This window comes from Cebidichthys violaceus, unplaced genomic scaffold (genome assembly GCF_023349555.1).
Source record: "Cebidichthys violaceus isolate CVI_PGR_0920_01 unplaced genomic scaffold, fCebVio1.0.p SCAF_14, whole genome shotgun sequence".
In the NCBI taxonomy this organism is placed as follows: Eukaryota; Metazoa; Chordata; class Actinopteri; order Perciformes; family Stichaeidae; genus Cebidichthys; species Cebidichthys violaceus.
The window spans coordinates 13,139,296-13,154,696 of NW_027176307.1; the positions used below are offsets into that span (position 1 = coordinate 13,139,296).

Here is a 15,401-nt window from a genome sequence, read left to right on the forward strand (position 1 = left end):
CCAAACACACGCCGTCCCCTCTGTACAGGATGCCTCCCAGACACTGAGCTCTGAGCTCCTAATCAGGGCCCGTGGACCCCATTACCGGTCCAGCGCCGGACCCGATCATTTCTCTTCATCAGTTCCACTTGGTTACACCACAAATACACTATAAAGACACTGCGTTTGTAAAGTCACATCTAGAAATAACCTGCAGGTTAAAGAAAACACTACAATAACTCAAACTAGGAAAGAAAGTATAATTGTCCCTACAGGTGCTGCTAAATTCAGTTTCTACTTTTCTCCCCCGCTTGAATCTCTGAGCTATAAATTTGCTCAGAATCAGAGAGAACCCTTGTTCCCTCTTCTGCATGTCTTAACAACGCGTAGGAGGAAACACTGGATCGGTTTGCCAGCATCCTTCTGGCTGAAAATACAGTCAACACAAGGAAATGCATACATTCATGTCTCTGTATGAGGAGCTTAATTCCCTGAGCTCCACCCACCAGCTCCTTTCTCTTTAAGAGGTGAGCGTCTCGTAGTGATGGAACAGTGTGTTTCCTTGTTCAGCTAAACTTATTCAAGAAACCCCCCCCCCCCCCCCCCCCAATGCACTGTTAACGTCCCAGAATGGAGTTGCATCTTTTTGACCTTTTGGGTCGCATTCGTCCCTCAGTGTTGGTCCGTCTGGTCACCGTGGGCTTGGGAACCAGTAGCGTTACCCACAATGCACCTGCAAGCCCAAGACTGGCAAAAAAAAAGTGTGGGAAATCCGAGAAGAGTTTGGATTCTGCTCACAGGCATTAAAATAGGCCTGAACACTGAGCGGAGGAGAGCTGAAGATGAATGTGAGGAGATCACATCTGCCTCCCCAAAGCATTCACATGATCGTTGGAAACATTTTCTCATTGCACAAGGTTTTTGTGATTTGTTTCATCTGTTTCCATGGGATGTAGGGTCAAAAAGAAGATGCGTGTAATGAAACGTCGTACTCCAGATGGATTTAGGAGAAGAAAAGAAGAGCTTTGTTGCTCTTTTGATGGTTGATATTAAAGGCTTTGAGTCCAGACCTCCTCCCCGTGGATGCAGGTCAATGTTTGTATGAGTTACCGCGTGTAAACTTACTCAAATGATCCTTTTTCTGACCATATAGCTGGAGAAAGCCACATCCGTGCTTATATCTGAGGACATAGAGTAGAGCCGTGTAGTCCCACCTGCTGCTTCTGCTCCAGCTGAGGGAAACCCCATCCTCCCTTATTGGGCACTGGGACTGGAGCATCAGTGTGGTTCCCAGAGACAGGAAGCAGCAGCTGTCAGTCTGACCTCTGGCTGTCGGACCGGGAGTCTGAGCGGGAAGGGGGAAACCCCCGGACCGTGGGTGAGCTGAACCCTGCCGAAACCATTCGTTTGGAAGACCAGGAAGTTCAAAAGGAGGTCACACGCCCCCCCCCCCAAATCCGTCAGGATGTTCACTCAGTGTTCACAGAAGAAATCCTAACGTTAAATCATAATTTCTGTATTCTGAACTGAATTTAGAGATTGTTCAGATAGATTTCAAAGTGCAAAGTCACTTTGAACTCTCTGGTTTTTCCAGGAATTATTTCGTGTCATTGATATTACTTTTCTCACGTGAGCAACAAGCTGGTGCACCATTACAGTCTATGTGTTGAGAGGCATCATCCGTCTGAATTATCTCCTCCACAGAGGCTGTTTTCTCAAAAATCACACCAGCCCAATTATCCCGTAAATCACACTGGCTGTGAAAAGACACCTGGGCCCTCCTGGTAAACGTGTGATTCATAGCCTGCAGAAAGAGCAGACAGGAATTGTGAAATGACTGCTATCACTGCACCTAACTCATTTTGACAGCATAATTGGCAATCAGAATTATTTGTAACTGTAAACATCTACAAACCAGGAGAAGCCAGGTCTTGTGTAAGAGGAAGGCTAGAGTTATGTAGCAGTTGTTTATAGCGCTCGTACCAGACATAAACTGATGATAACAGGCACGTTACCAGAAGTAAATAAACACGCGGTTGTGTATTTATGTGCCAAAATCAGGAATAACTCTGAAACACTGCGCTCATTCTTGCAGCATCAATGTTGATAACCTGCAGGTCTGCTGCGTTTGTGCCCATACTTGAAAGAAAGCGCGTTTGTTCGTTTTAAGCGTCTTAACAACAAAACATTACTGCTATATTACGTGTTTTGCGTGCAAGCAGTTCGTGTTTTTCCCACCGCAGGAGCGGGTGGCAGCGTTGGGTTTTTCATTAATTTCTGTATACGTCAATTAAACCATCTTTAATTAAACCATCTGTCTTCAAAATGTCAAAATTGTATGAGTGGTGAGTCATGTTTTTGTGATTGTCTGTTAGATAACTTGATTTTTTTCAGGACAAACTGAGGTAAACTGGCCCTGCTCCATTTCCACAGGTAGTGAGATAATCCCATACTGAGCATGTGCAGAGACTCTAACTTGTTTCTGATTGGAGGAAATCAGTGCGTTACAATTGTACCCCCAGCGGGTATACCTGTATAAACCTGTGTCGATATTAATTTATAGCGGTAGCCTTAGATTGATTTATCATGAATACTTTTCCCATTACAATTATTTAACGTTTTGTTTATTATAGTTTAGGTGGTTATATTGCTTGTTATGATGTTTATGTATTATTATGGCTGCATTAAGTATTGCCTAATATAAGAGAGAGAGAGAAAGAGAGAGAGAGAGAGAGAGAGAGAGAGAGAGAGAGACACACACACACACACACACACACACACACACACACAGTGGTAACTCATCCTATCCTCTCTCTGTTTCTCTCTTTCTCTCTCTCTCTCTCTCTCTCTCTCTCACACACACACACACACACACACACACACACACACACACACACACACACACACACACACACACACACACTCTCCTATTAATAATCAGCTGTATGTATTAAAGGGTTTGTCCCGCGCGCTCTCCATCCCAGTTGCTCGCGCACAGCGGGACAACACGCCGCTCAAAAAGAGCCTCAGCCGCTTCACCGCGCTGTTATTTTGACTTTTTCCACTTCTCACCGACGAGTCGGAGGTAGCTCGTCTTTGGCACAATGCAAAGTCTCATCGGAATCTCGTACCTCTTATCGGTTGTTCTGCTGCAGCTGGCACCTGCACAGGTAATCCAAACAAACTCAAACATGCCCTGTTTGTAATGTTAGCAAAAAGCAATCCGTTTTTATTTTGATTAAGATATAGGTCATTGCACTTTATCTAAGTTTAAGGTGTTTTGGTAATGGTTGTGCAATTTATTCGTGAAATATTCATCATTATTATATTTAGCACAGTACAATTGCATTTTAAATGAATAAATATTCAGTTTTTTAAGGCTGTCTTTTCTCCTTGACTCCCAATTTGACTCCTATTAGCACCTCAGGTGACACAGTGAAGCTGACATGGAGTCACATTTAAATGTCTCCATGTGAGAGGACACATCTGTTCCACACTAGTCTGTTTACACACTATCTGTATTTTGTCTGGCTGTGTCCCACCGTGAAGATGATATCTGCATTTAGGGGGTCTGCCGTGTTCACAGTAAGTCATGTGGCACAGACACCGGCTTCAGATGCAGCTGCTGCATGTTACTGATCGAGAAGTGACTGGGACTGAGGAAACAGTAAACCAAGCAGGCAGAGTAATGCTGCCTGTCATGGAACAGCAGTTGTAGTTTGGAGACTCTGGCGCTCCAGGTCCTGCTCCCATGGTTGTGATGAGGGTGTCTCACTGGTTTTGCACATTGTGCTCCTTCTCCGTGTAACAACATCTGACTCCAGGCAAGACAGATACGTTCAGTGTCTCCCAGCAGGGAGCCGACTGCACGGTGTGAATATGGTTTGCAGTTTATGTCAGGAGGTTAGACTTGTGTTGAGTAGCAAGCTGGTCTTTAAAGGCGGCTCTCATGGACTGTGGAACAACAAGACATGTTTTTCATAGTGCGGTCCAGAAATGGGAGATGAGTTTGCTATTATAAGTTTAAAGTCACCCTAAAAATATTGTGAAATGTATTTTTTTTTTTGTATTCCAGAGTATATTTCATCCATCCACAATGCTGTGTTTTACAAATGTTTGACGTGACGTAGCAACAGATCATGAATGGAAATAACTTGCAGTGTTCAAATGCAACTGGTTGCTATTACATTTATGTAAAAACCTTATTCATGGTTTTGAGTATAATATGAATAGCCTGCATGAAGGGCACAATGTCAGTGATACAACTATTAAAGAAGTTTGTAGTTTTGGCTCCAGTTGCCACACATGAGCACTTGTTAATATGAGGAAAAACACATCTACTTTTAGCTTTCTAAATCCCAAATGATCACCACATTAATAACTTTGGAAAATGCCAACATCTAGATCCTAACTGGTTGTTCTGGTTTCCAAAATGTGTTTAAAATGGTTTGCAAATGTCTTCAGTATGATAATAACCCACTGTGCATCTGTGTGGAAGTTACAAAATTTGAGGACGGGAAAAAGAACCAAGAGAGAAAAGACAAGAAAAGACGTTTTTCCATTTTGATTTCTTTTCCATATTTGTTTCCTTTTTTAGCAAACCACCAGTTTTAGTTCATCATGTCCAACATCTTGCCTCTTCAATCCCACTGTGATGTTTTTGCATGTTCTATTCTAATTACAGCTGCTGTAATGCATCTGGTTCTATTGTTGGACGACACCGTGCATTTACTCTTTGCCACAAACTCATTTCCAGCAAACATTTTTTTTTTTAAAATCCCACAATGAAACCCACTGTTGCCTGAACAGCGAAGCATTCCCTGTGCGTGACATCTAGAAGACAATGTTCCCATCGATGTTCACAGAGTGAGCGAGCGGGAGGAGAGGTGAGGAGTCACAAAGAGATTGTTGATATTGAAAAGAAGAAGAGAGCCAAGAGCAACTTTGCACTTTGTGTTTCTGCTCAATTTGGGGTTCAGAAATGCGGCGCATTGTCATTGTGAGTTTGGAGGCTGAGAACTTGAAACAAATCCATGCTGAGTCAGGAAACTTTTCAGTGCCGCCTTTGTTTTAATCTGTGTTTATTGTTTGTAAAACTCCCACGAGTAAAAGCAGCAACTATTCTTTGCTGTTATTTTTTTTCATTCTTTGAAGGTCTTTGCTGTCTTATGATAATAAACCTTCTAGTATTACATCAGATTGAGAAATCAAGTGCGTTTTTATTTTTATGATGGCGGGCTCATTTTACTGCTTAAACAGCAACACAGTGGTACACGTCCTGAAACCATGCTGCATCAATGTTTTCACTGGATCAATGTGTGTGCAGTCCCTTTTCTCTGACACAAGAGGGCGCTCTGCTATTATAAATTATTCAAAATCAACTATTTGAAACCATTTAATCTCTCACTTGTATCAGTTTCCTGGTTGTCTGCAAGTTCTGTATCATGACGACCATGTTTGGCATTGATGCTAATGCCTTTAAAGTGTTGATCACTGTAGCTGTCAATTGTTTCTTATTATTTTTTCTGTATTTTGCAGATTTCACACCCTCCAGAAGAACGTCGCTCAAAAGGTAAGGGGGCTGTCCCACTGAATAAGCATCTCCACCTCTGGCAAATTGATCTAAAGACTCTCGTCTCGTAGTGATGCCGCTTCACGAGGTGATTGCAAAGAGCATGTGTCGGCCCATGGAGCAGTTGGTGGACGTGGAGCAGGAGTACCCCGGAGAGGTGGAGTACATCTACTCGCCTGCTTGTGTCCCGCTGTGGCGCTGCTCTGGCTGCTGTGGGGATGACAACCTGGAATGCCAGGTCTCCCTTGAGAGCAACATCACTCTGCAGGTGTAGAAAGATCTCTAATCAGACAGGATTGATCAGAAATACCAAAAGAGAGAGATGTTAAAATATTAAATATATGGCCCTATAGTCAGTGTTCCCTTTCCTTTGTGTCTCAGGTGATGAGGATCCGTCCCTTGATATCTATGCACCATGTGGAACTCACGTTTGTGGAGCATCAGAGGTGTGAATGCAGGTAACTCTTTCTAAAACACACCAGATGCAAATTGAGATTTTTATAAGACGGCTAACATGCCAGTTGTTTGTGTTCTTAGACTCCATCAGAATCACCTGAATAATAAAAGGTCAGTGGACGAACATTTGATCCATCAGTACTTGAACGCGTCAATATCGTCACTGCACTTTGCACTTCCTCCACAGCAGCAGCAGCAGCGAGTCGATCAAGAACAGACCTCGGAGGAGGAAGCACAAGAAGACAGCAAACGGCTGTGGCAAGTAAGAGATGGATCACACACACACACACACACACACACACACACACACACACACACGGTCTCTTCATTATGCCCGGACGTTTACGGCTACATTCATCCCTGATTCCTTTCCTCCACACTGGGAGACTACCAGGGACAGATGGGATTAAACAATATCACAATGCATTGTATCTGTTGCTCTTTGTTTTGGCAGAGCTGTAATCCACCGGCCATTTATAATGAGCTTGTGCTTCTCTGTGAAGCCACGGAGCATTTGCTACACAATCTAATAATAATCCAAGGCCGCTGATAGTTTCAACCAAGGACGACCACGATTCACATGTAAGGAAAAATAACAGGAAAAAAGAAAAGGAAGGATCAGTGAAGATTGGTGGAGAGGCTCAGTGTATTTTCAATGTCACGTTCTGCAGCCGATGATATGTGAATTAAAAAAGGCCTTTTTTGATGTGGCTTCCAGTGACCTTTTTAAGTCCAAGGAATTCAGAGAAATACCAGACCATCATTTTACAGTCAGATCCAAGAGGTGTATGTTCAGTGAGTTTGGTATTTTGTTCGTCTGTGTGTTGATCGGCGATATCTCTGTGTTCTCTTTTTATTTCTCTGTTATTTGACGAGGAAGATTGTTACGTAACCAATCTTGAGTTAGTGTTCAATAAAGGCATTGCCTTAAAGAATGACTTAAAGCTGCAAGCAGGTTCGTTGAGTGTTACAACGTGTGTTATAAAGGCTCCACTCCACGAGTCTTATGAAAGACGATATCCAGCTGATATAAACTGTAGGATCCAGGGCTTTAGGACAGAACATCAACTGTTAATTCACAAGTTCCTGAACTTAATAGAAGTGCAATACTAAATTGAAACAGTTTGCACTGTAATCATGGCTCCGAAAAACAACTCCAATAGATGCAGTCGGAGAACAAAATCATCATTTGTGCAAAATGTCATTGTGAAGTTTAACTGGAGCTAATAAGAGGCTTAAATGTCCAACTGTAGTAGTCTGAGTCAGTCAAATCAGTCGGGTGTCTCTTGGGTTATAGTCTTTTTACTACAAAGAGGAAACTCGTGTTGCATGTATCTCCACCCTGACTCAGCAAAGAAACACTGTAACTTTGGAAGACATCCATTTTATTTGTCTAACTCTTAAACTGCTGGAGCCTCAGATGAGAAAATGTGGATTTTATTCCACTTTTACTCACATTGGAATCTCCTTATGGAGGGATCTCCTCACAGCCGGTAACAATCAAGTCTTTCAACATATAAATACGGGCATGTGAGTATTGGTTTGACTTGAAAACATGTGAACCTCATGTGAATCCTTTACTACCGGCTCAGTCATAATAACACGGGAACGTTTTCCCTCGTGGGATTTGAATAGGCGCTCGATGTGGCGAAAACTAGGTCAACTGTTTGCAGCATTGAATAAAGTCTTTCCCCATCTCCTCTAGTAAGAAGCAGCGTGAGGGGACATTTTGTCCAGCAGCACAAACAAGAGTCGGAAAGGAATCCAACCAACCTTTAAATCAGCCCCGCTAAAAGTTGACTCCATGTACGGCCGTCCTTTAATCCATCCATTTAAGTGTCAACATGATCATTTGGGTATTGATTTGTAGCTCTGAGATTGCATTTTTAGTACATTAGTGGGTCTCATAACCTGAGTCCACTTGCAATTTGGGAATAGCTGTTAATCTGTTAGTGAAAAGATCAATTTAACAATGCATGGAACATACAACCCAAAAAACATCTGGATAAAGACAATAAAAGAAGTCACAGTCAGCATCTAAAGGCAGATTCAAGTGACACATCTCTTGAGTATCACGTCAAATTAAGACGTTGTACTTTGTTGTGGTTTCTGCTCAGAGATGTAAAAAAAAAAAGATGGACACGGATGTATTTCAAACACATTCTGAAGTACCAATATGAATGTCTTTAATGCTTATTTTTGTCTTTTCAGGTGCCAGTTCCCTCAGAAAAAGATAAATCGCTCCATAGTTTAATGTGGAGGAGTGACTTCGGAGGGACAAACATCATTGATCGTCTCTGTGACTCTTCATCTTCATCCTGTATATCTTTCTTCAACCAATCAGACATGAGACGTTCCATCGTGTCCATCTTGACATTCTAGTCATTTTTTTTGTATTAATTATCCAATCAAACAACAATATATGTAAACTCCTTTGGCTCTATCTGCTGGTTTTAACAAAAATCAAAAATCTATCTCAGCTATAGAAAAACATTTCTTTAAATCTAGTTGCTTTTGTGGGAGGGTTCAGAAACAGACATATGATACAACAGATTCAGAATAGACCAGCCGTGAAGGGTGGAATGCTGTAAGCTTATCAGTTACCAGGGGAAAGGATAAAGACCTCCATCTTTAAGTGTTCACCGACAGAAACCTTCTCCACGACTTCATGTTCAGTGTGACTTTTGTGTTACTTTCTGTAAAGTGTTATTTACCTATTTCGGGACATAGCACATTTATATACTGTAAGTTCATTAAATAAAATGCAGTCCGAATACAAGGAGCCTCTGTGTTATCATTGGTAGACCATTAGGACGTGAGACATGTGAGGACAGAGAGCTCTTCCTCTGAGATGATCGGGGTGTGGCTGGATTGATTGTAAGGTGTCTTACATAACAGGGAGGATCAGCTTTGCCAGGCTGCCTTGTGAAGTGACGAAAAAGATATAGATTTATATAGATTGAGTGCCACCAGGTTATTTACTTTCTAATCCTACTTTGTGAAAGCTTTCTCTTGCAGCATGCCACAGGCCGATTAGCTGCTCCTACTGTTTAGTAGAGGTTGTCCTGTCTTCCCTACTAGGCATGTAGGCTCACAACTATGCCACCCTGCATTTGTGTTAATGCAGGCATGAAAACGTGCAGTATGAGTAAAAAGTCACATAGCCTAGTGACGATCAGCATGCCTGCACGTGAAAAGGCTTTTTGCTCTGGCAGCGTTGTGTTTACTTCTTCAAACATGCCGTAAAGACAGAAGACCTGCAGAGAATACCTGTAGAGAAGACCTGCAGAGAAGAAGACCTGTAGAGAAGACCTGCCCTGCTTAGGTTAGCTGCAGGCTCGCCAGGCTATTATGCAATACACCCGCACATTACGCTCCACGTCACTTCCCAGACCGTTCATTCAAGATGCGTGTGCACTGTATGTCTACTGTAAGCGCACAGCGAACACAATGTCCCTTAATTTGCCACACATTTGGCAGTGGTCACGTTTTTTAGCTTGCTTTGCCGCGTCGGCCAATCAGAGGCCTGGAAATGCATGTGATGTAGACGGTACTCCAGACAAGACCACGCCCTTAACCTCCCAAATATGGCCGAGTGTCTGTAACTAACACCTCCCAGTCCCTTGCTTTTTTTTTTTTTTTTACGTCGCCCAGGAGCAACAACTGTCGGTAGGAGAGTGAAAGGCTGTCGGTTGCTTCTCTTTTGCGTTTTTAACGCTCGCGGAGGACAATTAAACTGCGACGGTTAACGGCTGCCGCCGCCACCGCGCGCCGCACGTGTCTGAGCGGAAAAGGGGGGAGGAGCGGCGTGTCTCGTGCGGTGTACCGTGGAACACCCGAGTTCTGCTCGACGTCGCTGGCTGCCAGCTCGCGACGTTACCACTCAGCTTTTGAAGTAAGCGTCGTTGGAACAGAACAAGGTACTTCCGCTTATTCTTTGTTTTGTTTTGTTTCTCAAACGTTTATATGTGTTTTTGCACACGTTCCTAACCATGTACTTTGTGTCGGTTGACGCTGTAACGTTCGTTAAACCGAGTTTGCTTTAGAGCGTGACGTTAACGTAGCTAGCCAAAGTGCTAAGTGTTGTTTACTTGCGTTTAGCTAGTAAGCTAGTAATGTTAGCCGTGATATATCGAACGTATAACGTTGATATATGTGTTGATGGTACAAAATCTGAATGCAGTATGTTGAAAAGGGGATGTTTAAACCAGGTAACGTTAACCTAATATTATCGCCTTTTATTTATCATTACACTAACTTTTAACTGTCCAGTAAAGTCCAAAAAGTGTCACGTTAATGCAACCTGTAAGACCAGGAAGAGACGTTTATACTATATTTAAATAATAAGCATGCACCAAATCAAGATACAGATATACTGCCCACCCTAATTGAACGTTGAAGCTCACGGCTTTTACGTTTTCACATATTGTTTACATATTGCTGGTGTTCTGTCATTGCTGGTGTAGTTGCTGTGAGAGCTCGTCGGAGCCAAGGACATTGTCAGTAACTTACAGCCAGGAAAGGAGATGAGCACCAAGAGGAAGGCGGATAGTCACTCGAGGGCAGCAAACAGACCTCGCCTCATGAAGTCTGGAGGAACCCGGGCAGAATCAGAGAGAGACTCTGGATTCTCAGGTTCGGCCTTGCTTTTGAAACAGTTTTATGTGCTTGGACTACAAAAGTATCTCTGACTTGAACCCCATTAACACGTCTTCCTGGTCTATAGATGCGAGCTCGGAGCACATGAGCACAATGGACAACACAGACTCTGAGGATTCATCCCGCCCTGTCGTACACAAGGGGCCGCAGTCTTCTGGCTCGGGGCCCCCATCCTCCCAGCTGGCTGTGGTGGGAGGCTCCTACTCTAACCTCTCTCCCATGATCATCATGAACAACGTCCTCCTCAAGCAGGTACACTGCTGCTTACACAGCGAAGCCATAACTCTGTAACATAAACCTCAGCATACAACATAATCTGTATGGATGAATTATGTTCACAACAGTAAAAGTTGGGGTGTAAGCACAGCTGCCTGGAATGTGTTGCCAAAAAAAGGCCGTGACCATTCACATAAGAGGGTCAACACTACTTGCTGACCAACAACAACGCAACAGTAAATAGAAGTAGCTCAAATGAATGATATTAACCTGTTGTTGTTTTTTGTATTTCACATTGGTACTAGTTAAACCTCAATATGACAGACACTATGAGGTGTAACAGCAGTTTGTTTAAATTAATGGACTGCAAATTATCTGACCCTCCCTTGACAATGGGTGTCCAGGCATCTCTATTACGGATGAAAATTAATTTAATGATATTGTATTGCAAAATTAATTACACTGCCCCCAGAGACAAAGAGAGAGAGAGAGACATGGAAAGCACACCTGTGAGTGAGACACAGAGGCGAAGAGAAGTGAAATTAGATTATGTAATGTAATTCTGAATTTTGACTTCTTTGCAGCCTCGAGATACTTCTCCTGCTCTGAAGCCCTGGAGGTTTAGTCCCACAGTGGAGGTGGTTCAGCCGGTGGTCCAGCAGCCTCAGGTGGTCTTTCTTCAGCCTGTGGTCTCTCGTCAAGCTTCCCCAGCCTCCAAAGAGGTCTCCTCCAGACACAGGCGCCCTAAGAAGTATCTTCCAATTCTGAAATCCTACCCCAAGATCGCCCCACATCCTGGGGACAGCTCGAGTTCCTCAGGGAGAGGAACTGCTTCCTCATCTTCCTCCACCTCGTCTTCTTTTCACTCCTCCTCATCCTCTTCTTCTTCTGGGTCAGAGAGGGGTAGCAGCAGTTTGAGCTCCAACAACCGGGAACACTGTCAGAGAGCGAAGAAGAAGAGAAACCCGAGTGGCGGTGCTAGTAACTCTGGCTCAACCACACCCAGTGTCCCCGCTACACCCAGCACCACGTCTCCCCTGGTCCAGAGCCGACTCTCTCTCCCTGCAACAGAACCCAGTGCCAGCAGCAGTCCTGCCAGTGAGAGGCCTTCATCTGTTGTCAGCCAGGCAGAGATCTCCACCTCCTTGTCTGTTACTCAAGCCACTGGCTCATCAGGAGAAAGTAAACACAGTGACAGTGGTGTCGATGCAAAGAGGAAGCGCTTCTGCAACACGTACAACATCCTGAGCCAATCCGGCCTGCTCGATATCGCACTGCGCACCAAGGAGCTGCACAGGCAGAACCGGCGCACCCAGAGCGACCTAAACCAGCTAAAAGAACACACGGAGCTGTTCCTTCAGGCCCTGTGTGGCAGAGACGCCGACATCTGGGTTAAGCTGCAGGCCGAGCTTCAGGAGGACGACCGAGAGGAAGGGAGGGAGAAAGCTGCTCAGACCATCTTAAAGGCAGATTAGACCTGGACCAGTGCTGGGCAGTAATCCTTTAGGCTGAGATCGGGACAGGAAGGCCATGCTTTGGGGGGTTGGAGTGTATAGAGACAGATGGACCGACAGTAATGTGCTTCACAATACACATCCCCCCACAGTCAGTGTTCTGTGGCCTACATTTTGGGCTGCCTTAGGGTCCTGACACACCAAGCCAACCTCAAAGAATGGGTGCACATAAAGACTTTTTTGTTGCCTCGTGTCTACTGTTAAAAGTTGCACTTGAACTCTTTGTTAAGACTCTAGCTGGTGGACAGTTGACCGTCAACATGCACATGTGTGTTCTGCACCTGTGTGAGAGGTGATGTGTTAGTCAGCGGTCCGTATTTGTAATGAGAAACATCATGGAAAGAGAAACAAAGCAAACTATGCTACCCGTTTGCTACAGAATTTGTGAAAAGGCAGATAATCACACCCAGTCCACTCTTTTAATTGCTTCTGTCGCCGATTACAACGAGCTTAATCTTCCAAACATCCACATGCTTGGTGTGTCAGGGATCTGCGGTCCAACAAAGCCAGAACCACGGCTCACTGATCTGCACAGAAATCTTTTGCTCATCTGCAATCAAGACCCCGAGAGACTTGGACCCAAAATACGAAGCACAATACAGGCTCCGAATCTGAACGCGTGGATTAACGACCTGATGTGTAAACTTTTAACTGTGCATGCTAGGTGTTCTCATCTAGAACTGACCAACATCAGCATACTAGCCTCACTACATTGAATTATGTTGACATTTCTGTTGTTTCAACAGTCTTTGCATCACTCTCGGCAGTTCTCTACGCTGTGCACAACTCATACTGCTTAACATCCGTCAACATGTGTACATAATATGAATTACTTTATTCAGCACTTACAATATCGATGTAAAGTAAACGTTCTCATGTCACGTAGAATGTGTCCAGTCAGCGTCTATAAATAGACAAACATGCCTAAAGTGTCTTTTTTTTGTGTTTTTTGCTGCATTTTCAAAGATTTGGCACGTTGATGATTTTCGAGTTGAGCGTTCCCATCATGTTGATGGCGGCTGTGTTACAGTACAGACTGGCTGCTAGTAAAGCACATTTTCCAATAACATCTCTGTGTACTTCCTATCGTTCATATTCATCAGTCACTTCTTTGAGGTTGTAGTTCCTGTCTATTCATCTTGTTTGAGTCCACTGAGACAACATCCTGTCAGCTTCAGCTCAGCTTCAGGCCTCATGACTCCAGGTTTCTATTCTTTTATTTGAAAAAGAAGGAACTTTAGGAACGGGAACAAGAGCTTTGTGATGCTTAACCTGAACTTTGTACATGTTTTATACGTTTTATGGCCTTTAATATCCAAACCAGATGCATGTCACAGAACTTTGCATTTGCACTAAAATAATCCGAGCAGCTCTGAAGCGATTCCTGACAGAATCTAACGGCAGCTCCAGAAGCTCCTTTAGATGAGCAGCACACTACTGGTGTGTACATCCTATACTATAGCACAGACATGCATCACTTTTTATCAGTCGTTTTCTTAGTATTAAAGATGTTTTTGAATATTTTGTGTCTGTATTATACTTTATGTTATGATGTGTCACACAGAAGCAACTGTTTTGTTGCATCTCTCAGCTTTTATTTTGGAGCACACTGATTAACTCTCAGCTTTTATTTTGTTCAGCCAACAATGTAAACAGACACCAGGTTCTTGGTCTTTGTTCTACTGAGTCTGACATTCAGCCCTGAAGAAGTTTGAGGTCTTACTTTCTCTGCCGGGTTCTTGTCTGCAGTGCACAGATTACCACAAACCCCTCCAAAAGTCCGAGTCCAGTGCTCTGAGCATCTTGTGTCTTCCCACTATAATGAATGTGATTCAAGCGAATGAGAAGCAGCCAAAAACACAGAAAAAAACATGCTGACTACTATTTTTTTTTTTTTTTATCCAGCAGATGTTCAGAAACCCCATAATTAATTCATGAAGGAAGCTAAATGTGTTCTTTTGTGCTTCTCTGCTAATGACGCGTGTTTCCCAAACGAGAGAAATAGCAGAAATAATTGAAATTCTTTCATGACGTAATCCTTGAGTGCTCTTGAAAGTGAGTCACTCTTGTTTTCTTTTTTTCTCAAGTCAAGGTTTTAAAAAGCACAGTTGGCTCATTGGTATTAATGTTTTTGTGTCCTAAAGGGTTCCTGTAGAACGAAAAGGTTGCTGCTGAAATGAGATCTTGCTGTTTTTCGATACTGGTCCGCTGCCAGTGGAATAAATTATATGGAAATATAAAAAAGCTCGATGACATTTTGGCTGAAAATGGCCCACCGGTCGTCTGATCTTTTTTTTTTTTTTTATGTGGTTTCCTCGGTTGCTGCCGTCAGCCTATAATAAAGCATCAACATATTATAAAGTAGCTCCGCTCACTGTGATCTGAAGTTAGATTCACTGTTGCTGTGACTGAACTGTAACAAACCACAAGTCTCTAAAGAAACGCTACATGCTGCGTCGTGGATCGTTATGACATTGAGACATGATGGAGATTTCTGTTTTAAACTTTTAAGACAAGAAGTTAATTGAAATGGAGTCGAGTGCTTCAGCTATATAACAATCACGGTTTGATGTGACATGCTTTAGGTTGTTTTTTTTGTCTTACATTGTAAGTTAGAGGCTCATTGCTGGTATAATAAATGATCCGTCTTTTACAGATTATCGGTGCTGCTTCATGTGGTGTATCAGTTCAGACAAACACTGGAAAGGAGCGTTAAGTCTTGAATCTTTGATGGAGGTGAGAAGGAGAAAGACTGAGAGGATTATTTTTGGAGTTTTTCCACACACTCCTCACACGAGCGAAGAGAAAGCGAGAAGTTGAATGTCTGCTCTCAGAGCTCCAACACTGTGAACGATGTGTGGAACTTAAGAGATTTACACGCCAGGAGCCACAAAGCCGGTTATGCATCTATTCCTCTTCAGTCAAATATTTTGGAAATGCATTCTTTACATTTTTGGAACTCAATCTCTGTACTTGTAAATTACCCCTGAATCCTAAAAACATGT

General features: G+C 43.2%; 2 protein-coding genes across 5 annotated transcripts; both read left to right on the top strand.

Moving 5' to 3' along the window:
• The first annotated feature begins 2,810 nt into the window (after positions 1-2,810).
• On the top strand, positions 2,811-8,779 carry LOC137870836 (vascular endothelial growth factor A-like). 4 transcript variants are annotated; one of them, XM_068708286.1, is made up of 7 exons: positions 2,811-3,149; positions 5,518-5,551; positions 5,623-5,819; positions 5,933-6,009; positions 6,089-6,118; positions 6,195-6,269; positions 8,219-8,779. In XM_068708286.1, the coding sequence occupies exons 1-7, from the start codon at positions 3,084-3,086 to the stop codon at positions 8,259-8,261; spliced, it is 522 nt and encodes a 173-aa protein (XP_068564387.1). In that variant the 5' UTR covers positions 2,811-3,083; the 3' UTR covers positions 8,262-8,779. The 4 variants fall into 4 exon arrangements, with proteins under 4 accessions (XP_068564387.1, XP_068564389.1, XP_068564390.1 ...); XM_068708288.1 differs by having other exon boundaries at positions 6,198-6,269; XM_068708289.1 differs by having other exon boundaries at positions 5,933-5,997.
• Positions 8,780-9,675: 896 nt separating this feature from the next.
• On the top strand, positions 9,676-15,054 carry cipcb (CLOCK-interacting pacemaker b). Its single transcript, XM_068708965.1, has 4 exons — positions 9,676-9,927; positions 10,474-10,642; positions 10,734-10,918; positions 11,467-15,054. The coding sequence occupies exons 2-4, from the start codon at positions 10,534-10,536 to the stop codon at positions 12,355-12,357; spliced, it is 1,185 nt and encodes a 394-aa protein (XP_068565066.1). The 5' UTR covers positions 9,676-9,927; positions 10,474-10,533; the 3' UTR covers positions 12,358-15,054.
• Positions 15,055-15,401: the final 347 nt, after the last annotated feature.